The sequence below is a fragment of the Coturnix japonica genome, chromosome 4, assembly GCF_001577835.2.
Source record: "Coturnix japonica isolate 7356 chromosome 4, Coturnix japonica 2.1, whole genome shotgun sequence".
Taxonomy (NCBI): Eukaryota; Metazoa; Chordata; class Aves; order Galliformes; family Phasianidae; genus Coturnix; species Coturnix japonica.
Window position 1 is genome coordinate 79,165,787 of NC_029519.1, and position 17,859 is coordinate 79,183,645.

The 17,859-nt window shown below is 34.7% G+C and overlaps 1 protein-coding gene across 5 annotated transcripts in view; it reads right to left on the bottom strand.

Annotated features, from left to right (window-relative positions):
• Window positions 1-363: 363 nt before the first annotated feature.
• CTNNA2 (catenin alpha 2) overlaps window positions 364-17,859 on the bottom strand; it is a 424,920-nt gene continuing 407,424 nt past the window's right edge. For 4 of the 5 annotated variants that reach the window (XM_015862647.2, XM_032444565.1, XM_032444564.1 and 1 more), the window contains 2 exons: window positions 11,311-11,454; window positions 364-1,555 (listed from right to left, as the gene is read on the bottom strand). In XM_015862647.2, the coding sequence (XP_015718133.1) occupies window positions 1,268-1,555; window positions 11,311-11,454 (432 nt within the window). In that variant the 3' untranslated portion in view covers window positions 364-1,267. The remainder of the gene's footprint in view (window positions 1,556-11,310; window positions 11,455-17,859) is intronic. The other variant, XM_015862648.2, reaches the window with a different exon arrangement.

A 17,859-nucleotide genomic window follows, 5' to 3' on the forward strand; every position in this document is an offset into this window, starting at 1 on the left:
ATTTATTGATATCACAAGTTCCTAAAATCCACATCAGACTACAGTGAATTGTGGGGAAGGCTCTTTAAGAACTTCCCTATACCTTTGACTGTATTTTGATCATATGCAGTCTCCAGTTTTTATTGGGGAGTCTTTTTATTTTACTATATCTCTTTTAACTCTGTTGAAGATTTAAACTATTTGGGTTTTGACTCATTTACCATACTTGGCAGTAGAAAAAAATAAAATGAAAAAAATAGTGTAATGCTGCTTTTTCTTACTAAAAAATAAAAGGAAACACAAGGCCAAATTAAGTGAGCTACCTCACCTGTGATGCAGAAGGCATCTGTGCATCTCTGCATTAAAAAAGACACACCATACAAATTGAAGATTCCAAGGTTAAATGAGTTTATTGAGTTAGTGGTTACAATGGTATTTCAGATACCTGTAATCCAAGCTACACCTACATATTTGACTCTAAGTTCTCACATTGTCAATTTCCATGTCTCAAAACATTCCACCATCAGGTCTTCTATTACTAATATAATAATAATCATCATCATCATAATCATAATATAAAAGGCAATGTCAATCACCATATTGTGCTTCATACTCCACCATAAGGAATTCAATTGGCAAAAGTAAACCTCTGTTCATATTAATGGGAAAAACTGAAACGTGAGCAATCATAACACTACTAGAATATAAAGAACAAAATATTGTTTAAAAGAAGCAATTTTAAGATGAATTAGTTTGTATCCATTTTAAAAATTCACAGACTATAATGAAAATGACTTAAAAGTTATATCATTTTATTATCGGGCCACACATTTAAGCATATTGGCTAGTACATTTTTTGCACTGGAACAGAAGCAATACAAGCTTTAAGGTCTACCATTACAATTCCTTTTTTTTTTTTTTTTTTTTTTTTTTTTTTTTTTTTTTTTCCACTTAATATACCTGCCAACCTAATGTTTCTTGCATGCATAAAAATTTCTGGGTTTAGTCTTGAATTCATTATTTAACCCAAGCAAATACTCCTGTGATGCAAATTCTTTGGCCAATTTAATGCAATAGTTTAGTTTAAAAAGTAAGCTTGGACCAAGTCCACTGAACATTGGAAGAGAATGCCCTTAAATTTTGGCACTGCAGAAAATAGTTACTTCAATAGAGCCTCAGGTTGCATGCAAATTGACACTGTTTCCCCCCCACCCCATGCCAGACGCATACAAGTCGGCAGGTATGCATACAAAAAGAATATAAAACCCTGCTGGTAAAGCTTAGTGTTTTAGAATGAATCCATAGCTTTAAATTCACTTAAGGCCTGTACAGGGGAAATATGTTTCTTCTGGGACCCTCTTCTCACTCTTGTCTGATATTCCTCTGGTTTTTCTCTCTTTACTAGAGGTTTCTTCTCAGGTGCCTTCATCTTCCAAGAAACAACTGGGGAGTTCACTGCAGCAGTACCATAGACCTTCTGATATTTAGTAGAAGCTACATATGATGCCTTCACTGTAAGAACCACAGCGTTCATCAGATTTTTAGCTGCCTGGATGAGTGAAGTGGCACTGTCCAGCTATGAAGAGAAAACAAAATGAAATATAGCAGGGTTACTCCGTGTCTGGATCACTGGATCATTCCCTTGCTGAAGTCTGGATGCTGTAAGATTTCTCTAAAGATACAAGGAGCCCTTTGAGGATTAATCAACAGGTTTGCAGTAATAAGCACCAGAAGCAATATGCACCATATTAGGGGAAGACTGTGGTACTTCACGTGAACATTTTTTAGTAGTTCAGAGGGAAAGCTTGTGCTGGTTGATTACACTGATTCTTTTTCTATGGGTCAAGATTCAGTTTCCTTGTTTTCCTCAAGAACAAAACCAGAAAGGACTTTTCACTTAAGCCTTTACAAATTTACTTTTAAATGTCAGAAACAACAAAATAGGTCAACAGACATTTTCCCAAGTGATCTGTTATTTATTTATTTTCACTAATTATTCCTATGAATCCCAGGACATCCACAATGATATCCGCAGGAATTCCGTGAGGCCAGTGCTGAGCTTGTTCAAGAATCCATGTGAAAAGACAAAAGGAGATGCAAAAACTCCTAAAGAATTAAAAATTTAATACAGTTAACCACATATTTTGTTTCATAACTGTAATATTTATTATTCGTGTTCACAAGTAATATTACCTTGTGATAAGCAAAGTAACTTTGTACATATACACCCATGTTTCTCCCATGCTCCAGTCTGCCTCAGGTTTATGGATACTCCAGATGTAGGAGGCCTCAAGAAGTTGTTAAACTCCAAGCCATTGGGACTTCCAATCAACAAGCTTCCATATACTGAGATCAAATACATGCCCCTGGCCAAATATTTCAAAGGAATTAAAGCAGAACATGGGACTTCCAAAGCAATATGTCAGTGATCCAAAATATAAGCTAGGTGTTTGCCAAATCCAACTAGGCATCCTTGAATCATTAGGTGCTTAAATTTATGGATTTAAGCAGCATAGCAAACAAGTTTACTATGTAGGATGTTCAATTATCTCTGTCTCAGAATGCTTTCTACCACAGAACTCAGCTTACAGTTTTAGGAGTTTCCCCTAGTTTTTAGCAACTACTAAGGATGCAATGTTATTCTAGCTATTTAATTTTACCTCACAGAAAGTTTTTAGGTGTTTTTACCTGGAATAAAAGGCCCGTCCTCCTTCCAAACTTTTCCCACTTTATCTTTTGGGACCATACAATTACTTAACATGAATGTAAAGCAAAGTATTTGGGACAAATGTTTATAAGGCATTAAATAAACACCAACAAAATTAATCCCCAATATGCTGGATCATTAACAGGAGTTCAGAATATAAATGCAGGTGAAACCTCTTTCTGAAAAGTATTGGTGACTAATGTGAAACAAGAATAGACATTATAGGAAGCCTGCACCAAGAAGCACATTCATCTATAGACTTACCTATTACTTTGAATTGCTCATTTGTGGCCTATATTCAATATAATTCATTAAATACATAAACAGTTATATACAGAGAGGTGCAGAACAGAAAAGCATTTTGATGATTCTCACGTAGTTGGTGCCGTTTCCTGAAATACATAGTTAATTGCCTGTCCCCAGTAAGTATTTTTCTTCAGAACTAATTTACATTTTCTGTTAGTAAAAGAAACTAAGTTAAAAGATGGAAAATTATATTATATGGCAGAAACATGAATGTTCAAAAGGCAGTAATTAAATATAATTCAGTATAGTGTTATTCCATAACCATACAACTGCTTGATTTATAACGCAATCTATGTTTGTTGGCAAATAACAGATCATACTCTATTAAATTAGGATATTCTAATTTACTGCTGAGATCTACAGTTAAACATTATTCATTGTTAAATGATTCTTTTTGAAACACCAGTGGATTGATTCTGAATATAAAGTGATACTGCCGAATAGTATTTACTTTGTAATCAGTGTGGGTAAACTGACTGGATCAAGCCTATATTGTACATTCCCATTAATTCCATTTGTTGAAGATTTCTAATAGTCTCACATATTTCATGATTTCTTTGCAGGAAAAAATAAATAAATAATAACAGTAAAAAAATTCTGTTAGCTGTTTTAAATGGAGCATATTTTAAGGAGCAGAATGATGGAAGACCGCATGCTGAAATGAGTAGGCACATAAATAAGATGCTGAAATCCATACATAGAACATAATCTACATCTTGAATTGCATTAATAATTTTATGGAGTTTATTGGTAGGATTGTGCAGAAGCATGGGTAATTCTACACAATCAGATGAGGATTGTAATAATGTCTTTTACATATTATGCTCTTTTAATTATCCAATTTTCTGTTATAACACAGAAGAGCACCCTATTTTCACCGTTATTAATCTAATTTCAACATGCAAGGACTTAGACCTTGTCCTTAATGTTTATTTGTACTGTATTGTTTTCAAGTTTTGGAAACAGAAAAGAGACATAAAAATCTGACAAGAGTATTCTGATATAATTGTTCTCCAAAATCTTCTGGTAACCATCCCACATGTCCAATTTGGCTACATAAACACTTCTAGTGATTTTCGTATTACCTCCAGCTCCATGTTTGTATTCTGGTCAGTAAAGAAGAATTTAACTGAATGAACATCATCACTCCAATTAACATTCAGCTCTTAATACACTGCTGTGTTACTTCAGTTTAAGCTGTGCTTAAAAAGCACAGATACAATGGCGTAAGAACTGGAGAGAACATAACAAACCTCAAGAATAAAAAATGTTTCATGGCAAAGATTCAGGCAGCTGCTTTCTACTAATAAGCAAATGACTGAAAATGAACTAAGTCAGCAAGTAGGTGGTAACAGATAAGTGACAATATTTCAAGTTTAACAGATTCATATCATATCACTGAATCATAGAATGCCCTAGGCTGAAAGGGACCATAATCATCATCTAGCTTCAACCCCCCTGCTATGTGCAGGGTCACCAACTACCAGGCCAGGCTGCCCAGAGCCACATCCAGCCTGGTCTAGAGAAAGACATAAAAGAACATAACGGCTGGAAGGTAAAGTATGCGATTTTAGTTATTAATTAGCTGAAAAACTTTAGTAGCGATAGTAATTAATCGCAAAATATAATGATTATATCTTTAGAAATTGTGAAATCAATATTGAAAGTTTTTTGCTTAGTATGTATATTCAAGTTTATCATAACTATTGGAGATTTTTTAATTACGTGATTTCAGAGAGCCCATCTGTCACTTAGGGAGCTTAATGTTAACAGTGGCGCACACTGACCTTGGAACATATGAGTGCAAAAAATGGTATTCATAATTATTGATAAATAAAGTTTAGTCTGTTTACTTGGTATAACTTGTGAGGAGCAACTTCTATTTAATATGTTGCACCAGAGGAAGTTTATCTTGGACATTAGGGAGACATTCTTCAAGGAGAGAGTGATTAAGTGTTGGAATGGGCTGCCTAGGGCTCCACATCTCTGGAGGTATTTAAGATGTGTGGATGTGGCACTGAGGGACATGGTTTAGTGATGGGACTCAGTAGGTCAGGTTGATGGTTGGACTTGGTGATCTTTACAGACTTCTCTAACCCAGACTGAACCAGGATTCTATATTGAAAAAGAACCTGCAACTCTTTGAATACTCTTGGCTAGAACTTGATTTGTAAGCAATTAGCAGATAATTTATGCACTGTCAAGCCATTAAGGCTGACTACCTGAATTCCCCACTTCTCCTCATTTTTGAAGCAAGCTTGTTACTACAAACCAAAAGTCAATTAACACCTTCTACTGCAACAAAGTTTACATGAAGCAATTATGAATTGGGAGGGTGAATCAAAAATAATATTTTCCAAGGTTAACCTGTTATACAACACTTTCCTCTCAACTGTGCTTAGTCTTAAATATAGCACTATATATGTAAGATAAGTATATAAATATAAGAAAAAGATTATATTCATAATATTCACATCTTATTCTTCCTTAGCACATTGCATGCATAAACATGATACTATTACTGACAGCCAATGTAAGAACGGCCTGTTCGCTATTCAGATGCACTCATCCCTATGGTGGGAGACATCTGCTATTTTTCAGCATTAATACCCAGTGCCTGAAGCCGTATTTCCATCAGTCGCTTGAGAATATGCATTAGGATTTTCCTAGATGTTCAGCTATTGTGAGAAAACTATCACTTCTATTTGAATTTCTCTATCAAGAAAAAAATCATTATTTGGAAAACAAAGTGGTTGCAATGGGGTTAAAAGGGGATTAGTGGCTACACAGGAAAATGGAATTATGATGTTCCTATTTTCCTAGCTATTCGTTGTCATATTTGATTGTGATTAACTTACTCCTTAAGCCATGATGTATATTAGGTTGTGTTGTTCAGGACACTCTGGTATTGCCAAACACAGAAGATATTTAGCCTCTCTAGACTGAAAACTCCCACCCCGGGCTTGAATTTGACTACCCTCATGGTAAAATGTTTTTCATGATCTCTAACTGGAATTTCCCAATTTCCCAAATTGGCCAAAGAATTTCCCACATCTGAACTTCTATCCATTGCCTCTTGTCCTGTCACCATGCACCCATCAGAAGTCAGGCTCTTTTGTATACTTAGTGTATTGTGGTAGACAACAATATCTTGCCCTTGTCTTCTCCTCTTTATTCATGTAAACATATCTACCAAAGAAGTGTAGACGATGCTGATGATCAGTTTCACTGCTATATGAACAAGTCTTTTATCAAAAGGAAAATATATATATATATATGAGTAACTGTAAAACTGAGGAAAATATCATCACTTATTGATGTATGTTTAATAGACCACGCAAGTTGTTTACGTACAACACCAGTTTCTCCAGGAAATATTCATGTTATCTTAGGAAATCCTAATTTACTTTGCCTATGTTTTGAGATTCAGTGTTTTATACAGCATTTTGCTTGAACAGCAATTGAGAAGTAGTTGCAACGATATGATCCACATACCCTGAACAGTTTACGTGCTTTTAACCTGAGGACAATAGTTCCCATACAAATTAATTCAACCCTTTCTTCAAAATCTTACCTCCAAATCAGAATGTACGGAGAGAAGATAAAAGTATAATTTCATCAGTGACTTGAAAAAACGGTGAAATTAAAGAGCATTTGCACGGAGCTTCTTTTCTTACATGATTCTGGATGAACCTAAATATCATGCAGTTGTCTATACTTGCCTGACGTCAAAAATTGTGACTGAATATCTTTTAATATTTATCAGAATCCAAGAACTGTTCGCGGCAGTAGAATACTCAGTAGCAGGTTTTCAGATGTCTACAACTGATAAATTGTTCTAATAATGTAAGCATGAAAAGTGGGTCTGCTTATAAAAAAATTCAGATGACGTGTTCAGAGACCTATGCAAGGTCGATTTCTATAAGTGAATTCTTATCCTTGCTCATCGTATGTAGATCCAGTTGTTGGACCAAAGCATTTCAGTTTCCTTCTGTACTTGGTGGAGAAGATCGAGCCATGATGTATTTGAGATTTTAATGAGCTCATTCACTGTGAGTACCTCTCCTCTTTGATTAAACTTAAACATATTAAATTGAATTAGAATTCTAAAGACAATACAGTGAACTTAGGCCTAGATGTTCAGCATTTCTGATAAGCTGTATTCACTTTTTTACTTAAATGTTCAAGAATTTAAACATGAATAGTTTTGAGATTAATTTCCTTAATTGTTTTTTTTCATCCCCCAAATCGTCAAATGTCAGAAATGATAAAGCTGCATTCTAATGAGGTTGGAACTTACTTAAAAGCTACTTTACTTAGGTAAATATTCTTACAAAACAATTTCAATATTTCTCTCCAGCAAAAAGTAGGTAACTTCCTTTCTGCTACAGCTATGTTCATAGAAAGCTGACATCAATTACCTATGAATACACAACCTTCAAAGACCCCCAAGACTAAATCCCCTCTGCATGGTTTTGTTCATCTGACTACACCTTGTTACTAATCTGAGTAGAAAAGCCTATTGTTCTCCATCAATGATAAAGGAAGTCTGGAGTGAGCAACTCAGATACAGACATTTACACTTGGATGGATTAATCTCTTTCTACTTAACAATGGACAGAACAGTCAAAACCTCTTCATAATTTGTGTTTCCGAATAATGAAATACTCATTTTTCCTCACACTATTGACTCATTCTTACTTTTTTATTCTTTTTATTTTTTAACTTGAGTAGGGTAGTCTCCATTTGTTACTGCAAGGTCACTTTCCCACTTTAACAAAGGAAAATGTGCTTCTTTACAGTGATCTCTTTCTCCTCATCTTGAAATTTCCCAAGTCTTGGAGGGGCATAAGGAGTCTAAAACTCATCGTTATTGTACAGATCAAGGGTATATTAGTGTGCTTGCTTGGATGTGCTCAGATAGGATGGATACAAATTCAAAGGATTTTGATCAAAGAGAATAATATTTAATGACGCTGAGTTTGAACTGCCCCAGGAATAAATGCCTGGGGTGTTAGGGTAGCCCTACTTTCCTCTGAAACTCTATACTCAGTCCAAATACTACTGAGCATTTTGTTGGCAATTCAGATGAGCTGAGGTCAATGTTTAAAAGGATTGCAGTCTAAATCAACATAAAGAGTCCCCTAGAATGCTTGTGCACTATCATCCACACTTCTTTTGCTTAAACAAGATTAAATCAAAAGTAATTCCTGTTGAGTCAGTGGCATTACACCTGCCTAAAACTGAAATAAGAGAGGGCAGGGTGATGAGCATCTATATGCCAGCTGACACCATTTGGAAACAGATGGTGCATTTCACAGCTCTCCCGCACTTCTTATACAGAAAAAGAAGAAGGTAAAAACCAACCCACAAAAGTTTAATTCAGCTTGTGAGAGAAATCAGCCTGGAAAATACAGAAAATGTGGGAATTATAACTAACCATCTTAATCATACTGAAAAAACGTTTGATCTTCGTATATGATCTACATTGTTAAAGTACTGTTAACATCTCTAACAGTGTGACTGAGAAACAAGGCTGTAAATTCGATGCTGACCTGCTTAAATGCAAAGGTATAAATTTACTAATTTCTGGCTTGGGTTGGAGTCACTAACACAGCTTGTGGATGGCAGCTTAAACCAATGCAATTTTAAAGAATGCTTTATTTTTATAATCAGAGAATGTAAATTGTATTGAGGTATTTAACAAATTTAAATCAGCATATATTGAAATGAGTTGCTAAGATATTTGTTTTCAAGAGTTTTCAATAAGCAAAATTACCTGAAAACTGTATTACTATATTTCACTTTTATTTATGTATATGTAAGTAATATAATGTTTCTTTTAGTATTATGAATGCCAGAATACACATTTAAGCCAGTGTTGTAAAATACAAGAAGCTGTGCGCTTTAGACATTTTAATTTTTATACTTAAAAAAAAATAATAATAATAATAATTTCAGAGGAGAATTAGCACAGTAAGTGTAAAATTAAGCTATTTATTCTCCCAGTGAGGTTACTCAGGCAAATCCACAGCCTGGGGTTGCATGACTAAAATTTAGTATTAGATTTGGTTGAGGAAGATTCTAGATTAATTATCAAAATACTTTACAGTACTTTACTTTGCATATCACTGCCTATGCAAACTCCCCTGTATATATAAATATGCCAACTTCTGATTTGCTCATCTTACAAGATAAATGCAGAGAGCAATTTTCTTTGGATTTAAAGTAATCCACTGACATCTCTGTTTCATAATATCCCCCACAGTATCTCTAATTCACCTTAATTACTGAATGATACCAATTCTGATCTCCCATTCCAAATCCTTATACCACTTCTAAAAAGAATTTATCTCTGTATGCTACCAATATGTTTTCATATAATTGCAGTGAGATTAGGGGCACTGTTCAGTTGGTCTTCACATTTTGCCAATTCTTTGCAAAACTCAAAGTCTCCTACATTAGACAAGAATAATTATATGATAATAATAATAATAATAATAATAATAATAATAATAATAATAATAATAATAATCTGTAAACTCATCAACAGAAAACATACTTTGGATATTGATTAAGTTTACCCACAAAGCATTTGCCTCTCAGTAGTCCAAACCTCAAACTCTGCTGAGGTTTTCAGCTGTTGAAATTCCTACAAAGATTTCCCAACACAACATTACAAATTGACTAACCTGTTTTTTCTTTTCTTGTCAAAAGATCAAAGTTTGCCAGGAAAGCTAAATTTTCTAGACACGTTTTTGGCTATGCATAGGAAGATTTGGAGACTTCATTGCTTTTACTAAAAGGAATAAGCAGTAATAATAAAACTATTTGTAAATGTTATTCAAAACTTGAGGAGCCAATTATTTATCCATGACCCTTATTTTTTCTCTCAAACAGAAACAGTTATTAGTGAAATTCTGGCAGCTTGCTAAACAAGATATTTGTCCTTCTAGAATTTCACTCAGATCTCCTGTGCATTCATGCAAAGAGCATCACTGAGTCATCAGGGGGGATACCCATCCATCACTAGTGACCAATTCCCAATATATGTCAGTGACCAGAAGATGGAAGGCTCTGCATCCTATTCCCAATTCCTCAAAGCCACCTAGTCACCTGAAAATAGAAGTATTTCATCAATCAGACTACTGACCACCTCTGCTGCAAAGGCTGTGATTGCGCTCTCTGATTTATAGACTATGCATTACTGCCTTTTAGTGCCTTTTACTGTGATATGACATGGCCCCACATGGAGCTGATAAAGAGCATTAAAGGAACACAGTCAGATTTGTGTATCCCCAGGGACCAGTATCTTCGTATGACCCTTCTTCTGCCCTTTAGTCTGACATCTTGACAGCTTGAGTAGATACCCAAGAGGCAGAACAAGAAAGGAAGGAAGATCTTCGTAGTCCATCTCGTACTTTTTTAAAATGCTGAGGGATATTAAAACAGTGAAACAGCAATACTTGGGGCAAAGAAAAACAGGTTATAAGAATAATAAGACAAGACTTTAAAGTAAAATAGTAATGTATAGGTAGTGAAAGTACCAAGAAATCCAGACAGCAACAATCCTTTCAATCTCAAGTTCACATCACATAAAAAAATCAAAAACTTGGATTCATAAATTCAAACATTAAGAACTGATTAATCTCTTGGGGTTTGATTTTCTGCTTACAATTTTCTTACAAATTTTATTTTTTTTTCTATTTTTCTATTATTTTCTGTAATTGGCCTGCTGTCAATAGACAGATTCACAAACATTCTGGATTAAGCAAATTAAAATCAGTAATAGCAAATACAGAAAATAAAAATCCTGTCCTGTAGAAATTATTGTTACCCATAGTAAATGATGATTAGCATATAAATACCACCATCCATTTTTAATCACAAAGTGCTGGCTCAACATTACTACAATTAAATTAATGGAAAATTAACAACTGAGTTTAAGGTGATCAGAGAATACCTTTTCACAGTGTAAAGTAAACAAGTCAGAAGGATTGGTTTAACCACCTGTAAATGGATCACCTCTGCAAACAAACATCATCCTTGTTCTATAGATGACATTAAGAATTCAGAATGGGCAGGTAATAATGAATTTTCACTGGTGACTAAAGCAATACATGCAGTTCATTCTGTGATCCAGTGGTTAATAAAAAGATTTAAAAAATAATAATAATAATAATAAAAAAATAAAAATAAAAAAAAATTGGGAAGAAAAAAAAAAAAAACAAACAAATACCAAAACACATTTTCTCATCCCTCCACCCACAGTCCTATAGAGAGAGTTAAAGACAGAGATGAGAGAGGAGGTTACTCACCGTTGAGGAGTCACTGCTTCCGGCCTCAAGCGTAGCTCCCTCAGCACAGGTAGGTGGGTGGGTAGAAAGTTGACTAGCCCTACTCCCATCTATGCCATCGCACTCTACCTCATAAAAGGTAGTGAAAGTGCTCTGAACTCCAGTCTGATTTCCGAGAGATACAGAAAAGAGAGAGTGAGAGAGAGAGCAAGAGAAATACTGCGCCGTAGCGTAGAGGTGAGGAGAGAGGAAAACGTGTGCTGAAGGAGCTATGCTTGGTCAAGGAAACAGGGACTCTTCCACGCTGAGTAACCCTGCTGTCTGGTGGTTCCTCTCACTTGCTCCCATAGCACAGGTTAGGCATGCAACCCTAAGTGGAATTGCTCATTGGGAAGAAGAAACATTTTGTCACTTTTGGGGGAAAAAGAAATCAGAATCCTTTCTATGAGAAAGGATAGAAAGTTCTAACCTCATTAAAGGCTGAATGACATCAGATTGGGCATGGTTTTTATTGACCTTTTTTAGAGTACCATTATTTTAGGAATGGTTTGGAAAAGCACTTCAAAACAGGAACACTGAGGCAATGACTCCAACAGAAATTACACTCATGTCCATCAGTGCTTAATTTGACAGATAAAAGTCAACACTGCAGCTCACTGGACTCATCATTGAACAGAATCCAGGGGAGGCCACCTTCAGCAGTATTTGAAGGAGGATGGGAAAGAATTATTTTCTTCTCACACTGAACGGACAAACTGTGCTGAGAGAACAAGTGAGGGAAGTATAAAAAGTCTGGGCATATATTTATTTACAGAGCACACTTTAAGTTCCAGAATTCTGGAAATTCCAATTTCCAGAATTGCAAAGTGTTGTTGCTTTTAAAGACTTCATAGTTTTAGACAATGAAACCATTATAGGCTGCAGCACATTTTTTTTTCAAACAACAAACCCAGATCTGAAACTGAAGGGCTTAAAAAGGGATATTCATTCTAATTTATTGCAAATGGAATATTTATCATTCAAATTCTGGACAAGCAAGTTTGAGAGGAAATATAATTGCTTATATATAATCTAGCCGTGTACTGAAATGGAAGAAAAAAAATAGCATATACTGTTAAAATAACTCCATTAAATAAACCTGCTCAGAGAATGAGAGACTATTCAGTACCAGTAAAAAGCACTAGTAAAGGAACCCGCTTTTTGGAAGATGAAAAAAAGAATGCTCCTTAAATGTCTCTTAAAAAAATGTATTAAAAGCACACAGTTAAGGCTGACATTTTCCCCTAGGTATTTTCTTGTTACAAGGATCATGTAAATTGGAACCTAATCATGATTATTGTTTTAGTCTTAGTCATGATTAATGTGTACTCCCTGCTCTGTTTGCATGCTCTCTGTTTTTATCTATTTTCCTGCTACCAAAAAAAAAAAAGCAACAAAAAAAACCCACAAGTGCCTGACTACTGTCTCATACTAGTCACTTCATCCAACAACAGAGATCAGGTACTTTTCTTCTCAATCTTCAAAGCTTTTATCACAGTCTAGAACTGTAGTATTTGCAGCTGCTATTTTAAAGCAGTGGATTTCAAAACTCAACACATTAACTAGTCCAGCCAACTAAATGAAGATTTATTGTGATTGTTAGAGATGATATATAACCTCAGGAACACAATGCAAAGCTAGGCTGCAGTTGTTTAATGCAAAGTGATGATAGTGCTGTGAATTTCAGTTCAGAATTAAATTAAACATATGCCTAACCAATTTCTTGTAACATAATCTTAATTTCAAGCCACTTGTATATGTGAAGATAGGGAAGATGAAAAACACATCCTCTTATAAAGGAGTAGATTATGATATGCCATTCTAAGCATCATGACCTACTGTTAAAAGGCTTTTCACTATAGGTCCTGCTTTCCAATTTCTAGTATGTAATTCTATTAGTCCCCCAGAAAGAAAAGAAATATTGAACTTTTAAAGGCTTTTATGGTAAAATATACCACATTAATTCACAAGTCAGGTACCCTATGACCTGATCATTGCACCACAGTTGTTTTTGCCAAATAAAGTAGGAATAAATTTGGAACTCTTGTGACCAGCAGACCTTCAGAAGCCTCTAATCAAGCATTGCCATTCTGATTAAAAGAAGGATGTTCAGAGATTATATTCTTAAAAAATTACATTTGTAGCAGCAGTTCTAAGAAATCCTAAAAATAAATATATACATATTTTAAATTGGAATACAAACATATGGATGTAGCACAACTTGCTTCTGGGAAACTGAGGATGGCTAAGGATATTTTCAAGGAAGAAAACAAGAAATGTGGTAGATTTTGTCATTAAAATATGGTATAAACAACAGTACGTAGCAGATCATACCCAAATGGTATTTTGGCCTAGCACTTCTCAAATCTGAAACCTTGTTTTGATCAGTTTAGTATAATATCTGTAGTTGATAAGATGATAATTAAAGAGGAAAAAAGACTGATTTGTGAGCAGATGTTAGAACAGATAACTTGTCTAAACAGCGAACAAAAGCAGAGTGTTAATATACTTAAATGAAAATATTTTAAAAATGTACTTAATTTCAAAGAAGGAGAAAAATCTTCCAAGTTAAGATTTTATACAGAGGAATATCACTGAGATTAATTAAATGAATACATGTAAGTGCAAAGAGACAGCAAATGAAGACTTAAAAATCTTTCTAAATATAAGTGAAGCTCAACTGCATAAGAAAGCTCTGTAAACCCAGAGGAGGTGATTGGTTTGATAACTTGCAACTAGCAATCAAGGGGAAAAAATGGTTCCATATTCATTTTGACATCAAAGATCTCTTGGAAAAAACACTGAAATATTTTCTTTCTTGCTTAAGAAGATGAACAGATTGTGAGGATTAAGTAGAAACTATTAAGGTACCAGTTGATACCAACTATGAAGTTTGAGAACAGTAAGGCAGTGAAAGACAGGGAGGTGTACCAACTGCATTGAACCATTCCATGTTTTATTGATATACCTACAGAAGGTAAAAATGGATGTATCTTAAGAAACTGAAACAACTTGAAAAGAGCATTCCAAAACACCAAGCTGACATATAGCATAAAAGATTAAGATCGCAACACAGACACACACCTGACCCAAAGATGTCCTGTTGCTGTAGTAGATCAACTTGATGGATTGATTGCAAAATCTTTTTTGCTCATTAACTGCCACATTCAAAGAATAATAAAACCTATTATGTAGAATCCTAGAATCTTTTAAGTTGGAAGGAAGGGAAAGGTCATCTAGTCCAACTCCCTTGCAATGAACAGAAAGACTTACAGATCCATCTGTTTAGAGGCCCATTCAGCCATCCCCCAGGTGTCTCCAGGGATGAGGCAACCACCATCTACTCTCTGGGCAACCTGTGTCAGGTTACAACCTTACTGTAAAAAACTCACTCTTTTTATCTATCCTATCTATGCTTTTATCCTCCTCACTTACAACCTTATTGTAAAAAAATAAAAATCTTCCTTATTCCAATCAAATCTAACATCCCATCTGACTCCAATCAGAGAATCATAGAACGACTTAGATTGAAAGGGACCCCAAGGATAATCAAGCTCTTTGTGAATTTGAAATAGCACAGAAGTCTTCTCGTACATCAGTTTTTACAGGCGTAGTCCATGGCATGTAAGAGCGGTTTCCACGCCTTGCTAATTATTGCAAGGCTGGTGCAGTTTGTATCTCATAAAGATACGAATATGGAAGTGCAATATGGAAAGTTCCATCTTTCCAGCTTATACCTCAATCATTTAATGTGGCACAGAATAGGGAAACTAGCAGGACTGAAACTACAGATGCTTCAATAGCAGATAGGCTTTGGGTTTCTGAGTGGCTACTATTTTAAAAATAAATATAGTAAATGATGAATTTTATGTTGAGGTTCAAATCTAAAATACCTTTCTATGATAATATGTTTTTCAAGTCTCAATATTTAATTTTCAATACTTTGCTCTCGTGGAATTAAGTGGTTTAACATTCTGACATCAGAAATACTTTTAGCTGCAAAAAAAACTCATCTAATGTGGAATTTCAGTAAGTGGTTCTTTTTTTTATTATTATTATTATTATTATTATTATTATTATTATTATTATTATTATTATTATTATTATTCATACATGTTTTAAGCTTTATTCATCTGCTTTTCCTTACATTACATTTTTCCTCTCCATACACTCTGCCCACCACCAGGCCAACTTTACTCAGATGCTTTGAAGAAATAGCAGTAATAGTACTAAGGAAAAAAAAGAAAAATCGTTTCTCCAAAGTCTTCCATGCCACTTTGCATGTGGATCTTATCTATGATTCTCCAGATGCCCAGTGTTCAGGGTTTCTACAACTCCATAAATCCAGCAACAATTATCAAGGCAAAAACCATGTGAACTCAAAGATCTAAGTAAGATCCTATGGGATCTTTCACTTAGCTGAATCACGGCACCACTCACATTTCACTTAAAGGAGACCTCTGGAGATCTCTTGCACAAATTCCCACGTGAAATTAATTGATTGCCAACATTAGATCTACCCCGCTGCTGCAGAGTCTGCCTGAGGCTTGGAAACCTCCAAAGACAGCATTTAAGCAAGTTCTCTGGGTTTTTGGTCTTTGCAGTCTTTACTGAGAATCAAAGGGTAATCTTTGTTATTGTTATATTTGGAAAAGGTATTGTTAGCTGGGTTTAAAGCAATTATATAAATCTATTTATGACTTTTTTAATTCTCTTCATCTTTGAGCTGCAGAGGATAATTAGGAAATCTTCACTGGTTGAACTTTCTGAAAGCCTTAAGACGGTATTTCTATAAAATACATCATATATAATGAATATATGAGGAATTTTATCAGCACTCATTTTGATTAACCAGCATAACACAGTAACGCCTTCGTCCTTTAAGGGTAGTAAATTGACTACGTATCAGGATGATTATTTTTCTATATTACCACATCATCAGAAGTCTCTTTCTTGGACAGTGCAGTGAGGGACACAGCCTTAGACAGCACAAGTTGGCGATTCCTGTATTAGCCACAAATAGTAGAGCTCAAAAGAATTTGTCTCAAATAAAGGATAATTAAAAACTTCATATGGCTGCAATACCTTTTTAACAGGGTACACTTACTTACTTACTTACTTAGTTTTATTTCACCTACTCGTATATCAGTGAATCTGCAAAAATTCAAACACACATGCAGAGGTTTCTCATATGTATTTATCTGAAAAAGTGCAGCTGAAAGTTCTCCCTGTATTTTGCTCTTTCACTTCTTTCACAGAAAATAACATGACCTACAGTCTAACACACAATGTAAATCAAGATACCTCATTTTCCCCATCTATCCTCAGCTCTTCTGTCCTGGAAGCCATCCTTTCACAGTGGCATATTAAAAGATTACATAAGAGTGCTTTTCTCTCCTTGCACATTCTACTGGGAGGAATAGGAGAGTGGAGATTACTGCTAAGTCCAGACAGCTTTACTGTCCTGACTTTACATCAGTCATTCCCCACCACTGAAATTCCTTGATTTCATATTCCTATTTTTCTGTTTGTCTTTTTGTTACCTCAACCCTTTTGTATGACCTATTTCATGGTTCCCGGGCTTATTTCTTTATTCTCTCTGAAGTCATTTCCTTTATTTCCATTTCGGGTCTGAAAACAGAACTCCTTTCCACCAGTCCCTCCTGAACAAATCTTTTCCCATTGGTTTAATCTCATATAACTTTGTTTTCATCCCACAAATGTATATTTATATGATTATGTATGTGTATACACACAATAAGTATCTTACGTTCCATGTTAAATAAGCTCCAAGCAAAATACTGAGAATAAAATTAATCAGCTTTACCAGTCTATAGGAAACTACTGCTGCAAGTAAATAATACTATTCATATTTTTAACTCATTTTTGTGCCATTTTAGCTTCTTGTGGTGAAAGAATGGTTAAAAGTGAAAAAGCTAGGAAAAAAAAGAAAAGAACATATAAAAGGAAGAAATAAAGAAAGGAGGAAAAGGGAAAGGGAAAAAGAAAGGAATAAAAAGCCTAACATGAAACAAAAAACAAAAAAAATAATATTCTTAAGCAATTTAATAATTATTAAATATTATTAAAATAATTAAAACAAAAGTATTATAAAAACAATAATTTTAATAATTATTAAATATTATTAAAATATTATATAAAACTCCCTCTCTCACTTTCCTTTAGCAATTGGGGTGGATCTATTTGTCGTGTATTGCTATCACCCAAACACCAGCTGTACAACGATGTGAGTTCAGACACAGGGCTACACCTTCTCTATGTGGTGTGTTACTCTGAGCACTCACTATCAGCAGTTATTCAGGAGTAGCTACTCTTAACCCTCAGCTGCAAGTAAATCTAATCACTAACAGATAAGCCATAAAACATCTATTTCTGACATCAATTAATCTTTAAGTACAGCTACGTATTGGTTTACAAAATACACTGTTTCGAAAAATGGTGTGCCTTATCTTAGATGTTTTCTACCTATAACATTGCCCTGTCAGGGCAAGAAGCCCAACCCTGAAACAT